The 17364-nt window shown below is 27.7% G+C and overlaps 1 protein-coding gene across 2 annotated transcripts in view; it reads left to right on the plus strand.

Moving 5' to 3' along the window:
• LOC107436206 (glutamate receptor 1-like) overlaps window positions 1–17364 on the plus strand; it is a 147221-nt gene that overhangs the window by 95121 nt on the left and 34736 nt on the right. For both annotated transcript variants that reach the window (XM_016047817.4, XM_071188134.2), the window contains exons 6-8: window positions 2150–2350; window positions 9935–10042; window positions 11088–11198. In XM_016047817.4, coding sequence (XP_015903303.3) covers window positions 2150–2350; window positions 9935–10042; window positions 11088–11198 — 420 coding nt within the window. The remainder of the gene's footprint in view (window positions 1–2149; window positions 2351–9934; window positions 10043–11087; window positions 11199–17364) is intronic.

The following is a 17364-nucleotide window of genomic DNA, read 5'->3' on the forward strand; positions in this document are numbered from 1 at the left end:
ATGAGCTGTTTTAAAAATAATTTAATTTGTTTAAAATTGAAGTAGAACATGTACTTAAGTGTTGAAAAAAATATTTGCGAAAGTAAAATTAGTGTTTTACTTTTCGAAGAAACTGTGATATAATTCAATTGCTTAAGTAAAAATTGTTTGTCAAAGCTTTTTATCAAATTTTTTGTCAAATGCGTATCTAGTTACGCCTGTCATGGAAACAAATAGATAGCTCAGACAGTATTTTAGAATGTAGACTAGTATATATGAAACAGTGATTTGCATTTTCGTCAAACGAAAAAGAGAACAAAAACTTTTAAAAAAAAATACTGAATTACATATTTTTTTTTTCAATTTAAAATGTCCATTGATTTTCTGCAGACTTTAGGTCTGATTAAGTATTAAGTGTTCTGACAATTATTCATAGCAGAATGACTGAGGTTTTAGAAGAATCTTTCGTTATAAAAAAAATGCTTTTAAACAAATGATATACTATTTTTTAACATTTGTGATTTTAAAACAGCTTTGTTTTCACTGCTAAGTTATGTTTAGTCAATCTCTAATTAACCTCGTATATACTGTGTAGGAATAACAACAAGGACAGAGTTTTTCTTTAAAAAAATTAAATGCATTTGTCCACTAGTCTTAGTATTTGAAAAAATGATTTTAGCTGACCTCACAAATTATTCAAAAAATAATACGTGTATTCATTAACATTAATTCTTGCATCTGAGTGGCAAAATTTGTGAATTTTCTTTTATATATTTTTAATAATTTTATAATTGTTTGAAATATTTGTCCATTTAAAATTCCAAATTCTTTTTTTAACAAGGTAGTATAATTAGTTTCTAGCTAAAACTTTGCGAAAAAATATTCCTAGAATTTTTTTTTACCCATTAACACTTAAATTTTTACAAATTTTATGCAGCATATAACTCTTATTCTTTTGCAAAAAATGCTATTACAAAAGTCTGGTAGTACTTACTATTTAAGTCAATTCGTATTTTTTTTGCTGCCATGTACTTTTGAAACAAATCACAAATGAATGATTACAGGCCCAAATAGGAAGATTTATGTGCTTAGTGCAACATCACCACATCACTTCTGAAAAAACACAAAAGATGCCAGAACAAAATTCTCAGAAAAATAACACAAGCAAGATGGTTTATTCGAAATAAGAACATACATCACGATCTCAACATAGATTTTTTAGATTATCATATCAAAAAGCTAAATAACAAATTTTTTGAAAAAACCATGAATTGCGACACCGCAGGATTCAATAAAATTTTTAAATTTGAAAACTTAAGAGAGGACATTAATCTCAGGCCGATGGCAGCTTACTATTGTATTAACGTAATCTTATCCAAAATACAAAATATTTAATTTCCCTTTCACGCCAATTTGCATTCCAATTACCAGAAAGAGCCACCTTAAAGACAGCATTTAAAGACGAATAGGAAAAGGGCCGCTAACGGCCTCAGGCGCCCAGATAAAATTTGATGATGATGATGAAGATTTATGTTACGAATATACCACGATTTCGAAGTATATCTTCCTGTTCATATGTGAGCAACAAGTTTTAATGGGTTAGTTAAGTTTAGAAATAAAATAGTTTAAAATCTGTATATTATTTTTATCTACATAATTTTTGTAGCTAATTTTCTTCTTAAAACTTACTTATTGAACCAAACATTAAAAGCAATTTAAATATGTGCAAAAATAGCGATATTGTCGTCATGTTATTTGAATTAATTACAATAAGTTTATTTAATGAAGAACTTTTTTCTAAAAAAATTAAAAAACCTTTTCCAAAAACGTAGTACTATTTAATTATTACTAAATACACTTTTTTCATAATTTTATTTTAATAATAAAAACTAATTAAAAATTAAGGACGTACGCATTTTTTTTAACACGTATAGTTAGTCTATGTTGTTATACTAAGACCAATATAACTGAGAAATTTAAAATTATGTTTCATCTAAAAAACTTCTTCGGACATTATGTAGTGCAATTAGAATAAAACCCCTGCAATAAGTAATTTCAATGTAAAAATTCCAAGTGTTACTTATAACTTCATGAAATAAAAATCCATTCGTTTTTAATGTTTACAATTTTTCACTGTCTCAAACAATTTTTATTTTCTTTTTTGACTCAGACTGCCATTGCACAAATGTATGATGCAACTCGAGTAATGCTGGAAGCATTTAACCGCCTTCTCAAGAAAAAACCTGACATCTTTCGAAACAACTTTCGAAGGGGAGAGGTTTATAATAATGGCACCAAAGGCATCAACTGTCATCAAACGCCAATAATGGCTTGGGAGCATGGGGAACGGATAAATAGGTTTTTAAAAAAGGTAAGTAAACTTTCTTTCTTATTTTTAAAATTAAATGTCAAATAAAAAATGATTTTCTATAAAGGGGAAAAAATAAAACTAATAAAACTATTTAAATTTGTCAATTTTTCTCCATATCAGTAAGTATTTTATATCATGTTCTAAATTAAACAAATATTTTAAAATAAAAAGAGTGCTAAGTTTTGAAAAAAAAATAATTTAAAATATTTAAGCAGGAAGAATGTCTCAGATAAAAATTAGAATAATTTATCTATCCTTACAACGAATTACTGAAATGTCCTATTATATATAGGACAGCAAACTTCCATCGATTTTTGTAAAACTCTATTCTAGTGGTAGCCAAGTTAATGTTTTCATGCATTATTTTTTATTTATTTCAACTTATTTTCCTCACCACTACATAAAAAGGATTTAAGAGTTCATATGCAACCCAACTCTGCTCCAACTATGCTGATGCTTTTAAAGTGTTGCCAAAATTACTAAAAATTATAAAAGCTTTGGTTTTTAAATATCTACCACTCTATAAAATACTGTGCAATATAACGTAGTAGTTGACAAGCTTATATATATGGGGGAGAGTCGGGTAACCCCGCCCACTTAAGGAGTATTGCTTATATTTCTGTATAATATTGAGTAATAATCAATATTTTTGTATGTCTCTATTGTTCTATCATCCAATTAAGTAATGCAAAAAGAATAAACCGAAAAAGGAATAGTTTAACTTAAAAAAATAGAAATTTAAAAAATTTGACTACTGCATTCAACATATTTTCAAAACTATTATTTACTATGTTACTAGCTGCATAAATACTTGAAACTTTGGAAATAATCTTTCTTTAATATTACAATTAACGTCCGATGGCCCATTGACATGAAAAAATATTCTATATACAATGAAATTGACAGTGGGCCGGGGTACCCGACACTCCCCTATATGTATATATATATATATATTAATAATGCGAAAAAACAAAGAAAAAGTAAATATATTTTCAAGAGAAGAAAATAATAAATAAAATATTTTAAAAATAATAAAAAATTTAAAAAAAATAAAATTCCAAAATTTTAAATTAAAAAAATAAAAATTCAAGAAACAAACTAAATAAAAAGATATAATCTCGTCATCAGCTCTCACAATTATATCCGCAAAAAATATTCCTTTCTAATATTGTATTAATAAAGCAATATATCAATACAATATACAATTGTATGAGTTCTCCGTCTTTTCCATCTCTGACCAAATTTTAAAAAGATTATTTAACCTAATGAATTAACTTATCTTTGCATGAAAAATAATAAAAATATTCAGTAGTATAGAAATTCAATTAATAAAGAGCATTCAATTTACATAATATTAATTTAATAATAAAATAAATGCAAGAAATTTAATTCTCTGAAATAGAATCAGAAACCTTTTTTAATCAATTCAGTGCATAAAACGTATTGGGAATGCCTAAGTATTCTACAGACGTTACATATATCTCGTATTTTTGTTCAACGTATTAAAAACTTTTCTTTTCACTATAACTATATTTATCTAATCAATATACAATGGAAAAGCAATCAGCTTAGCGAGAAAGTAAATCTATTTGCTATTTTAGAAACAAATTTAATATATTTATATCATCAGAAATATTGGAGTGCTTCTTCTATGAATTGAAATTGAAATTCAATATGAAAGATAATTTAAAGTTTATTTTAATAACTAGGAAACGCTTGAAACAGGAATTGCTTTTTAATAAATACTCTTTACTGAACAAAACCATATTTTTTCTGAATTAAAATTCCTGCAAAAAACTATTGGTATTATTTTTTGCAGTTTAAAATTTACTTTTTTATTTTTTTGAAAGACAAAATTTATGTAAGCAATTTTTATATTTGAGTGAAATACATATTTTTTGAACATATTGTTTTATTTATGAAAGTTTAAAAAAAATAACGAGATCCATTTTAATATTATCCTAAACCTTTTGAACTGAAATTCATTTTGAATAGCTAGATTGCAATAAAGGGAATAACATTATTTAATAAGTATTGCATACTAGGACGTATTGGATGATATTTGGTATAAAAAAGTATAATTTACACGTATAAAATATTTAAATCATTACATGCAAATAAAATAATATATTTTAATGGAAAAAATATTTTTAAATGTATTTTTTATCAAATGAAAATGCATAAAACTTCGTTTATTCATATTTATGAAAAATCTAATGCTGTATAAATAAAACTTTAGATTCAATTATGATGTCAAATACCCCTTATATGGTAGTGGATTTAAACCGCTAAACGTAGTACTAAGTGAAATCATTTTTGAACATTTACCAATATTTTTTTTTTATTAACAAACTAATGAAACTTTATTGAGAACAAAAACAAACACATAAATACAAAGAATATATATTCGTCGTCAAGAGGAAAATCCTGTCCTGGCGACAAAGAAAACTAATACAATAAATTTAAATTAGAAATTCAAAAAAAAGGGGGGGATATTACAATCATAAATTATTTTGCTCATCATAAGACTTCATATATTGTTGAATACTGTAATAATAGAAGGAAAAAAATACATGAAACTATATAAAATAAATAACAAAGGTAACATAAGAAATTCATTTGGATTGGCACAAGACTGGTATAAAATATCAAATGCTTCCTTTTAAGTGAAAAATAGAGATCTAAATCGTCAATGTTCATCATAAATTGAAAAAAAGCACGCTTAAAAGAAAAATATATTTGGATATTTTGCAACTGGAATGGTAATTTATTATATAATTTAGGTGCTAAGTAAAAAAACTGTTTTCGTGAAATTTCTTTTATAAAGTGGGGAATCTCTTATATATTAGTTGGTCTCCTTTCAGACACATTAGTTTTTAATTTGCATATTAATTTATTGTTGTGTAAATAAAGTAAAATACGAAAAAATACATTATGGCGAAATGGTAATAGGTTAATTCTTGTATATATATTGGTAGTAGTTATACTTGAATTATTTATATTTAGAGAATTAATAATCTTGAAGCATTTATTCTGAACTGAGATTAAAGGAAGTAAATTAGTTTTATATTCACCGCCATAAATTATTGCACCGTAATTAATTAAAAAATGAAGCCAGGAATAATAGAGTGCTTTCACAAAAATAAAATTACTTTTATTCTTAAGATGATAAAATTTAACTAAAACAAAACGCAATTTTTCAACTAAATTGTAAATATGTGTTTTCCATTTCAAATTAGAATCGATATATAGTCCTAAATATTTGATATTATTTACAGATTGTAGAATATAGCATTGACAATTATCATTAGTACTTTTACGGGAGAGAGAGTGAAATTTTAAATTTAAGTTAAATTCTGATTTTCTTAAACAGAAATAAATATATTTAGTTTTATTTAGATTTAAATTTAAGTCATTTACTGTAAACCATTTTGAAATTACGCGTAAATCAGATTAAGTTAATTAATGTTAATGCTAATTAATGGTCAGTTAATTAATGCCAATGTAACTTATGAAGACTTTTAATTAATACCAAAACTTTGAGTTAGTTAAAACTCATTAACATTATTATAAGAACATTAGTTAAAACTTATGTTTTACTTTACAAATTCAGGAATCAAATTTTTTGATGCCTCAAAGACATTGGTTTTCTTTCATTAAATAAACTTTTATCAAGCAACAAAACTAATATCTATATACATGGCTGTAGTTGCAATATAACCACAAATGCTCTTGTGAAAATAACTAACTAAACGTTTTGGTGGATTGACAAACAAAATTAGACTTAATGGATTAGCAGTTCTAAAAGAACCACTTGTTTACAAATTAAAAACCTGAAAATGTGGTCGATATATGAAACATTTCATATAGATGTACTAAGTTCAGGTATATACTACAAATTTTCAATATATGTGCCCTTGGTCTGTGAGAGCACAACCCAATAATTATCCACTTCCACCTAATGATGCAATAGTTGTTTTGACATTAAAAGCCGTTTTTCTGTACTCTTTTTACATTGAACTTATTCTCCAAGTCAACAACATTGCAGGAATTTACATCTGCCGTTGAGGCGAAAAGTGAGGAAAACATGAAATATAAATGAATGTATTGAACATTTGTAGTTTGTATCAGAATTTTAGTGAGAGTATATATATATATATATATATATATATATATATATATATATATATATATATATATATATATATATATATATATATATATATATATATATATATATATATATATATATATATATATATATATATATATATATATATATATATATATATATATATATATATATATATATCTTTATCTTTATATATATATATATATATATATATATATATATATATATATCTTTATCTTTATATATATATATATATATATCTTTATATATATATATATTTCGTCTGTTCGTGTGTATGTCACTGAACTCCTCCTAAACGGATGGACCGATTTAAATGAAATTTTCTGTGTACCTTCAGAAGGATTCGAGAATGGTTTGTATCTAATTTTTTTTCATTTTTTGGACAAATTTAACGTATATTTTAAATATATCTTTATTTAATCGTATTTGGATCCAAACTAGACATTGAAACATAATAAATCAAAAATAATATTCACGCACGTTGCAACAAGTCATATTAAACTCTAATACTTATGCATGCCCTTAAAAGAAGAGCATCAAATATATTTGCAAGTATGTGAATAAAGGCAATGATATAGCAGTATTTCGAGTTGAAAATACCAATGTGACTGCTCTTCCAGTGAATAACAACGAAGAAATAACGCTGCACCAAATAGGCCGGTACATCAGCTGCAATGAAGTTGTTTGGCGTATCTTTGGTTTCCCAATTAATGAACGGGATCCAATTGTTATTCATTTAGCCGTCCATCTTGAAAACGGTCAGAGCGTATATTTCACGAACGAGACAGCGATTGACCGAGCTATAAATCCACCAAAAACTACACTCGCCAAATTTTTTGAATTGGGTAATCGTACGGATGCTTTTGGCGTCTTTGCACGGACATTACTCTACTCAGAAGTACCACCCTATTTCACATGGGTTAAAAAAAACTGGACACCCCACAAGCAAGGCACACCGGTTGATGCATGTCCCGGTTTATTCAAATCAAACGCCTTGGGGAGAATATTTACAGTCAATCCAAGGCAGACTGAGTGCTTTAATTTTCGACTGTTGTTGGTTAATTACACCGGCTCATTGTCATTTCAAGACATACGTAAAGTCGATGGAAATCAGCATCCAACGTATAAAGATGCATGCTTTGCACTCGGCTTGCTGGAAGACGACAACCAGTGGGAATGTGTGCTTGCTGAAGCAGCATTGAACTGTACTGCAATGCAAAATCGTCTACTATTTGCTATAGTATTAGCTACATGTTTCCCGGCCCGTATAGAAACGTTATGAGAATATCACAAAGATTCGATGACTGATGATATACGGTATCAATATCGCACACGTTGCAACGATCTAACGATAGTATTCAGCGATGCTATGTACAATGAAGCACTGATTGCTATTGAGGATCTTCGCATTATTATTGCCAAATTGCCACTCAGTCATTTCGGTATGCTTTTGCCAAATCGAAGTGCACCTGATTTATTAAACACTGACCTGGATCGTGAACTTCAATACAATACGATAAAAATGGCAGCGATTGTTACTCGCAATGTTCCACTAATGAATGAGAAACAAAGGAGCATTTATGACCGCATTATGCTCGCAGTTTCAGCAGGACAGTGTGGATTATTTTCCTGATGCACCAGGTGGAACTGGCAAAACATTAATTACTTCGCTAATTCTCGGTGAAATACGATCAAATAATGGCATCACGTTGGCCGTTGCATCATCTGGCATTGCGGCAATTTTATTGGACGGAGGCAGAACAGCTCATTCAGTATTCAAGCTGCCACTAAATATTCAAAACAACCCAGATGCAGTGTGCAACATAACAAATATTTCTTCGATGGCCACAGTGTTAAAACACAGTAAAATTATCATCTGGGATGATTGCACTATGGAACACAAAAATCGCTTGAGGCATTGAACAGGACATTGAAAGATATAAAAAAATAATGACAAATTATTTGGCGGCACTCTGTTACTCCTTTCAGGTGATTTCAGACAAACACTTCACGTCATTCCGCGTTTAATGTACGCTGATAAGATTAATGCTTTCTTGAGATCATCTCCACTTTGGCGTAATGTTGAAAAAGTTCTACTAAAAGTAAATATGCGTAAGTAATAAAAGTAATAGTAAAAATCCAATAGAGTTTTTAAACTCATTGGATTTACCTGGCATATCACCGCATAATTTAATACTCAAAGTTGGATCTCCGGTTATTTTGCTTCGTAATTTGAACCCACCTTGACTGTGCAACGGCACGCGATTAGTCATTAAAAAATTAATGAACAACATCATCGAAGTCATTATTATAAATGACAAATTCCGGGATGAAAGTATATTTCTTCCACGAATCCCTATTATGTGCCAATCCCTATTATACCCCCTATTATGCCCCCACAGATGTGCCAATTCAAATTAAACTCATTCAGTTCCACATTAGATTGGCGTTCGCAATGATAAGGCCAAACAATGTCTGTTTGCGTCTTAGATTTGAACACACCATGTTTTTCGCACAGATACGTGGCATACTCTCGAGTGGGCAAACCATCCAGCTTATTTGTGTTAGCTAAAGATGGAATGACAAAAAATATTGTACACTCCATTGCACTAAGAGATTAATATTGTTGACTAATGTTTTCAGAATTCGTTGTATATATAATTTATAAGAAAAAGTTGCAATAAATTTAAAAAAAATATTATTTGGTGTGTTGTTACTTTCACATTCCGTCATCGTTCACAGCGCTCCATGCCTCTTCCACTCATATACCACATACGCACACATTTACAATAAATAAGATATATTTTCATACTCTAGAAATAATTCATATGGCAAAACATCGTTTGCCGGGTCAGCTAGTATATATATATATATATATATATATATATATATATATATATATATATATATGGCAAAACATCGTTTGCCGGGTCAGCTAGTATATATATATATATTCATGTATAAACCGTCCTTGCTTATCGTATACTTGTACATAAATTATTTTTAAATCTAATGTCTTTTTTAAGCTGTTCCTGTATTTGATATGTTTCGCACATGATGACAGTTTAATAAGAAAATAATAAAGCTAGATTTTAATTTTAAATTTGCAGGAACTGATTTTAAAATTTCTGAAAATATATCTGGTTTCGAAATTTGTTTCTTTTCATTATATGATCTGTTCATTTTTAATACGTACTAATTTGACTGTTTATTGCTTTTTATTTATAAAATCTTAATAATTCAGAATTCTAAAGTTTAGTCAACAATTTGCAAGTTACACTGAATTCGTCTGAATGAATATGAAGTTCTACTTAAAACCATATTTGTTCTGAAATAAATAATAAAATCTACGTTACAAATAAACCTATTCTAATTATTTTATAAATAATAATTGGAAATATGATTTATTTTCTTTTGTTTTGTCTTTCTAGACAGATTTAAGTGGTTTAACAGGAAATATTACATTTGACGACAACGGATGGCGTAAAAATTACACAGTAAATGTCGTGGAAATGTCAATGAACAGTGAAATGGTCAAAGTAAGTGAGAATGGATACCAAGTGTTTGAATGATTCTTTTAATATATTTATTTTATGTTCCATTGTTGCATAATTAGCTATACTTTTAATTGTTAGCTTTTACTCCCACCTTGTTTGAAAGAAATATTCACGGAGGAACAAAATCCGGTAAAATTACCCTACTGTGTGGTAACGACGTTTCTGATAAAAAAAAAAACAATTTAAAAAAAAAACAATAATTCTGATAATAAAACCCAAAATATACAATATTTGAACCATTCATTTTGGTAATCTTTCCATTCATACCAAAACTTCGTATGATTTATCGGAAATTCTGGTTTTTAAATTCATAGTTTTTATTACCACAAATTTAGTACAAATTACAAGAATGAAAAATAAATTTAAGCGAATAAATAGTTTTATGTCATGCTTTAAGGTATCATTATAAAACTACCAAACTATGCAACAATTACCAAATTTTATCACTTACTATAAGACCAAATTTTGTTGTTAATTTTGCCAAAATCAATACCAAGGCGCTTCAGTAAAAAATATAGTTTTTTGGTATCCCCATGCAATCAGAAACATGGTAAATTTTAACATATTCCGGTTTATTTGCCCCTTTTTTTCAGTGTAAAGCAGTTCATTAATTAGTTTTATTAGATATTGTGATAGAAATAATAAGTCCCTTAAATAAATATGTTATAAATTTATGGTTTAAAGTCTCATGGTGCTCAATTTATAGTTTTGTGACAGGATGGGTAATCTGTATTTTTTTATTAACTAAGGTTTTTAAATTCTAACTAAAATTGTTAAACAAATTAATGTTGAAATGCTATTTAAATAGCATTGAATTGCTTATAGTTAAATTTTTTAAGAATTATTTCCTTGATAAGAATTTTTTCTCAGAATTATTTCATTTAATAACGCATTCATAGTTTTAAAAGAAAATGCTAAAACTTGAAAATACATATGGCTGGTGCATCATCTAAAATTCATATTTTAATTCAGCAGAACTTATCAGACAAAATTTAAATTTTTAAGCGAGTGATAATTTTCTTTCCAGATTGCGTATTGGTCGGATAACGAAGGATTACAACAAGTTCCTCCTAACTACAAGAGAATTCCTCAAAATACTGGTTTCGAAAACAAAACGTATATTGTTACAAGTATTTTGGTAAGATATTTAATTTTTTTAATCCATATCATTTCTAACAAACTTTAGTCAATGATTTGAAAAAACTTTTTGCTTGAAAGTAACAAGCAAGTGTTTTCTGAAAGCCTGTAACTGCGTTTGAAACACACAATAGAAACCTTGAATTGAATATATTTTAATCCATTTTGCAGCAGTTCACTGTAAAAAATGGAAACTCAAATTTCACAAAACTCTCTTTCCTTTTTACGAAACCGTTTCCAGGCATATGCTCCGAGTGAACATTTCGTCAAAGTGACGAAATATAACAATTGACACTTCTTCGAGGAAACGAATTTCACTAAAAGTAAAGAAATATTTCATTACTTTTTTTCCTTCAAAAAGCAGAATACTTTAAAAGACTTTTGGCATCTAACGGACTGTATTGTTGATCTGCGTAAAGTTGGATCAACGTTGCCCCAACATCATAAGAAAGACAGATAGAACAGAGAGATGAATTGTTCCACGCCCAAAGCGGGATTCGAACTCTGGATTTCAATGTTATGAAGCTAAATCCTTGACTCCTATATAGCCAATCAGCTTCATTCATCTTTCTAATTTTGTTTCTCTAGTCTTAATTCTAACTCCGTCATTCTAGTTAACTATGTTCCACAATGCACTGTGATGAGGTTCCAAGTTGATGAAACGTTTCCGTCATATATTTGAGAGTTTTCGCCTCTTCCCAAATCGCATGATATCGTGACGAAATGATTCTCAAAGTAAATAAAATGCAGATCAGGAATTACTAAACTGCCAAAAGTGAAAGTTTTATATCTGAGTGTGTTCTCTTTACAAGAGCAACTTTTCTTTATTTTTTACAGCTTCCCTTTCATTAATTAATTTAAATTTATTTAATGTATCACTAAATATAAAATATGATTACCTTATATTAATTTATGAGAATAAATAAATTATTCAAATTTTGTAATGAAATTATGCATAATGAAAAGAATTATGACTCTTCATAGATTCTCTCTGTGGAATGTAATCCTTAAAACCATTTTTCACTATAATTACATGTCACCTGTCAAAATCTGATTCAAAAAAATCATTGTAAGTAGTTTATAGTGAACTTACTGTTCCTTGGGCCCCATATGGGAAATTAAGCATGAATTGTATTTCTCTTATCACTTACTCTCCCTTTCAACAACTTGACAGTGAGTGTGATAACAGTGGGATAACTCAGATGTCTTTGTTTAATTGTTCTGGAATACAAAGTGGATGGTCTTCCTGCATGGTGTAGATGGTTTTCTTGAATTATTGACCATTACTTGTGTTTGCGAAATATGACCTACTACAAAATTTACTCTCGCAGTTCAAAAGATCATTAGATTCCTTCAATAATCAAAGTTAAATAAAATTCAAAAAATTTTTTATATAAAGATGGGTCAAATAAAAAGTGTGTATCTGTGACAAATTCGGAAGAATTGAAATGATAGCAATCTCATCATCCATAGTCATAAAGAAAACAGAGGAATTTCACCGCACGCTGATGCAACTAATTAGCTAGTTCAAATCAGAAAAAGAATTTAAGTGAATGCGAAACCTTGCTAAAGATAAATACGCACAAAACAGAACATCCAAAACGAATGTTTTGTAACAGACCGTTACAAAATATTCAGATTTGTAACTGAAAGGGTCATCCTTCTCAGACGTCCTCTGCTTTTCAGATGCAACAATTTGCACCTCTTATAATTTCATCAACAGCAGCAATAGCTTCATTGGAAATCACGGTGTTTGCTTGTCCTGATTTCGTAAGTTCCTGGTCTTGGCACAGTACTAATATCTGCTTTAAATAAAATCTTTCTCACTCTTTGTTCACAGCCGTAAGTCCTACTTATTGTCCTCCATAAACAGTTTGGCGATAACTAACTGGGTATTACTCTCTCCCACAACCACTGAAGCAGTAATATTGCATTTAAAAGAAAACCAGTACGGTTTTGGACAGTAGAAGCTGGCAGTGTCATCTTTCTGCTCAGATAGATTACAGCATAGATGTCACCAGCTGTATCTCTTTTAATTTCATCTACAGCTAAAATGGCCTTATTGGAAACCAGGGTGTTTGCTTGTTCTGGTCTTGGAAGGTTCTAGTCTAGGGGCAGTAGTGATACCCACTATTAATAAAAAAAATCTTTTTTCTCCGTAACTGCTCATATAGTGATATCTGCCTGCATGTTTCAGAATCACGGCTACTGAAACAGTAATCTTGCACATTTTTCTGTCCCAGACAATAATTTTTAGCATCCTTTATTTCACCTGAAATTGCTCTCAGGCAAACTGCTTAAGAAAGTCTCTACCTTCATTTATAATCTCGAATGACGTCACTGCATTCACTGTGGTATTTCTAATACTACCATTTGCTTACCCTTTGCAAGTGGGTAACTATTATACATATTAAAAACTGGAGAACTGTATAAAAAATTATAAAATCTGTCACTTGTAATGATTAATTAATTCCTACATTCATTTATAATCCCAATGACAGCGCTGCAATCACAGCAGTATTTCTAAGATATAATTTTTAAATTAAACAGCTAAGTATAAAACCATGTAAAATTGACTTTAGAGTGCTGCCATGCAAAATTTCAACATCTCTCTAAATCTCTGAATTATAGCAATACCGCTTATTCAACACTGTCATTCACGTTTTATTAGTATTTGTATAACCCTTATAAAGTTCCCTTATAAACCTATAAAACAATATTTTGATGAGCTTGATTGCAGCAGATTCAGTATACATCAAAATGTCTTAAAACTATTATGGAAATAACATTGAAAATTACTTTATCAGTTAGTGGTATGATAAACGCAATCAATCATGTATTTGAAACATTAAAATCGAGTATTTCGAAATTTTTATTTAACAATTTCTTCCATTAAGCGATTCAGCTCATAAATCATTTGAGTCATGGATTTATTATAACGTTAAAATCACATTTTAACTAATTATTCATTTAATCTTTTTTAATTTATCCAGATAAGAAACTAAATTGAGTTATTATGATTCAAAAATTTATTTTACGAGATTTTTTTGAAGTGAAAGAAACATCTACACTACATGTCATTTAATACAATAAATGCCAATAAATGTAACAATTTCATTGATGTTAAAAAAATTAAACATAAAATAGTTCATGTTTTAATAAATTCATTAAAGCTTCAGTGAGCACTTAAACTTAAAAAAAGAAAAAGAAAAGAAATAGAAAATCCTAAATAAATAAAAAGACTTCCAAATTTGGTTTTTAGTTTATCCCAAGTAGTTTCTTTTCTCTTTAGTTCTTGAAGTTCTGCACGCTTTATTATTTTTTTTTCATTGCGTTTTGCTCTTGTACTTTAAGCAGCTTAACGTTGTTCCGCTAAATTTATTCTTCAGATTTAAAACTTTTTGTTATAAATTAATGCATATCAAAATTAATAAGCATGATGTGAATTTGAATTGTTAAAATACAATTAAAATAAAATTTCTGAAATAAAAAAGTCAGACTAAATTTTCGCTAAAAATATTTTAAGCATCATAAAATTTATTTATATTTAACTGAAAAATTTAGAAAAAAAGCTAAGAAATGAAAAAAAGTAAAATATTAGAAGAGGCTCTTTAATAAAAGTAGTCGCTGTGCAGTTTTGCTTATTCCGGCGAAAATTACTGTAATGGAGTATCCAAGCTTCAAAAATGTCATTTTTTAAAATTTATTAAAGCTTCAGTAAGCAGTCAATTTTACAAAAATGAGAAAGTTAATCAAATAAATAAAATAAGTGCTGAATATGGCTGTTCGTTGTCCCACTTAGTTTTTTCTTTTCAAATTAATTCTTTTGAGTACTGTTATTTTTTATTACTTTTTATCATGCTCTTATATTTCTAGTAGATTAAACTTATTTTGCCTAAATTATTCTTTGCACTTTAAATTTTTTGCTATAAATCTGTGCATATTATATTTAATAAGCGAATAATTATTTTAACTTCAGCTGTTGAAAACTATATTTAAAATAAAATTTCTCAACTAAGAAAATCACGTGCCTTTTTTTGACTAAATATAATCGCAAATATTGAAAAAATATATATTCTTCACTTTTATATATGCTTCACTTTAATATGTAAAATATATACTTTACTTTTTTATTGGTTATTACTATGTAAATAAAAAGATAAAAAAGATATTCAAACAAGGTAATTCTTTAAAAAAAAAGTTGTCGTACATTAGAAATTTGATAAATTTGCATTTTTTAATTATGATTCTTAATTTCCTTTGAAAATATTTATATACAGAAACATATATTCATATTTATATCAGAAACGTTTCTTTTATTGAAATTTCTTTACTGTCTGTCTTTAATTAAGTAATATAATGTAAAATAAGAGTGATAATTTTTAAAATTAGTTTAGAATTTCTCTGAGCCCTTTAGATAATTTTATTTTTAGTAAACATATTTATAAAATTAATCCTTGCATATACTCTATACGTTGTCCAGACGGAAAATAATTTAAATTTTAGCGAAATTAATAGCTACAAACTTTAAGTTTTCAGATTAAATTTACAACAAATGGATTCATATTCATTCAGAATATTTCTCGATAACATTACAGTTAAAAATATAATGAAAGTTTTAAATTCCAAAGGATTTAGCTTAGTGCAAAATGAGTTTAAAAATTAAGTAATATAATGTAAAATAAGAGTGATGATTTTCAAAATTAATTTAGAAATTCTTCTGTCCCCTTTATTTAATTTAATTTTTAACAAACATATTTATAAATTTAATCCCTGCATATACTCTATACGTTGTCCAGACTGAAAATAATTTACATTTTAGCGGAATTAATAGCTACATACTTTAAGTTTTCAGATTAAATTTACAACAAATGGATCCATATTCGTTCAAAATATTTCTCGATAACATTGCAGTTAAAAATAGAATGAAAGTTTTAAATTCCAAAGGATTTAGCTTAGTGCAAAATTAGTTTCAATTCGTCAAACTTCTCCGCAACTCTTTGCGCAAATCTTAGATTAATTACATTCGAAACAACCCTGGGACTTAAAGTAAATGAATAAATTAAATTAGTTTCATGTAAAGAAGGAAAATATGAACGTGAATAAATGAGTTCTAAGCGGAAAAGGAATTAATTTATTTTTCATGCATATGGTTTCTTCTTCCATTTTAAATCAAAATTAGATTATATTCCTTGAAATCAGTAATTAAAGATAGAACGCAACCAAGAAATTTGGAGCGAGTTTTGAATGATATATTGAACTATACATTTTAAATTATTTTCTTCATGATTACTTCAGTTTTAACTCTATTTTGCTTAAATAAACTCTGTGAAACTATTTAATTTTAGCTTATAATTTAGAAATTAAAGTAAAAGTTAATCCAAATAGTGACGAACACTGTTTCAAATTTTGATTAACTTATCTATTGTAATATAAAAGAAGTAATTAGTGTTGAAAATATTTGAACGAATTTTAGTTATGTTTAAAATTGCTTTCTTAGGAAAATATAATTTGTAAAACTTTTCATTTCAGCAATTATAGTCTAATCTTTGAAATGAATATTTTTATAATTCATCCGTCCAATGCTTGATGAGAAAAATTTAAAAAAAAACATTTCATTATTTCATAAATATTTTTTCCCAGTTTTAAATTAATAAAATTAAATTACAGACCTGAAGGCAATTTCTACGTTTTCTGATGATTTTAAGCACCATAGGATGTCATATAAATATTGCTGAAAACTTAGTATTTTACGAACTAGATTTTTTAAACTCGTTTCGTGTGTATATGCTATTTCAAATTGTAGAGGATTTAAAAATAGTTAAATGTAATTTGGAACATCTTTATACGAAAAAAACAATTATTTCTTCGTGTTTCAATGGTGAGAATTTCAATAAATTTAGATACGATATTACGATACTCAAAAAGTTTAAATTTAAGGTTACGCAAAAATTTATATACGCACCAAAACATTGTGTTGATTAAACATACCTCACCGTTATTAATTATTAGTGTTTCAGAAACGTTCAACATTTTAAATTCATAATGCACCATCACAAATATTAAAAAAACAGTAAAAAGTACCTTTAAGACAAAGTGTTGGTACATATTTTTTATGCTGTGTGGATATGTCTCCAACAATTCTAGCTGGGGTCAGACATTCTTCG

Source organism: Parasteatoda tepidariorum, chromosome 12 (assembly GCF_982258835.1).
Source record: "Parasteatoda tepidariorum strain Cologne lab strain chromosome 12, Ptep-v5.0, whole genome shotgun sequence".
Classification (NCBI taxonomy): Eukaryota; Metazoa; Arthropoda; class Arachnida; order Araneae; family Theridiidae; genus Parasteatoda; species Parasteatoda tepidariorum.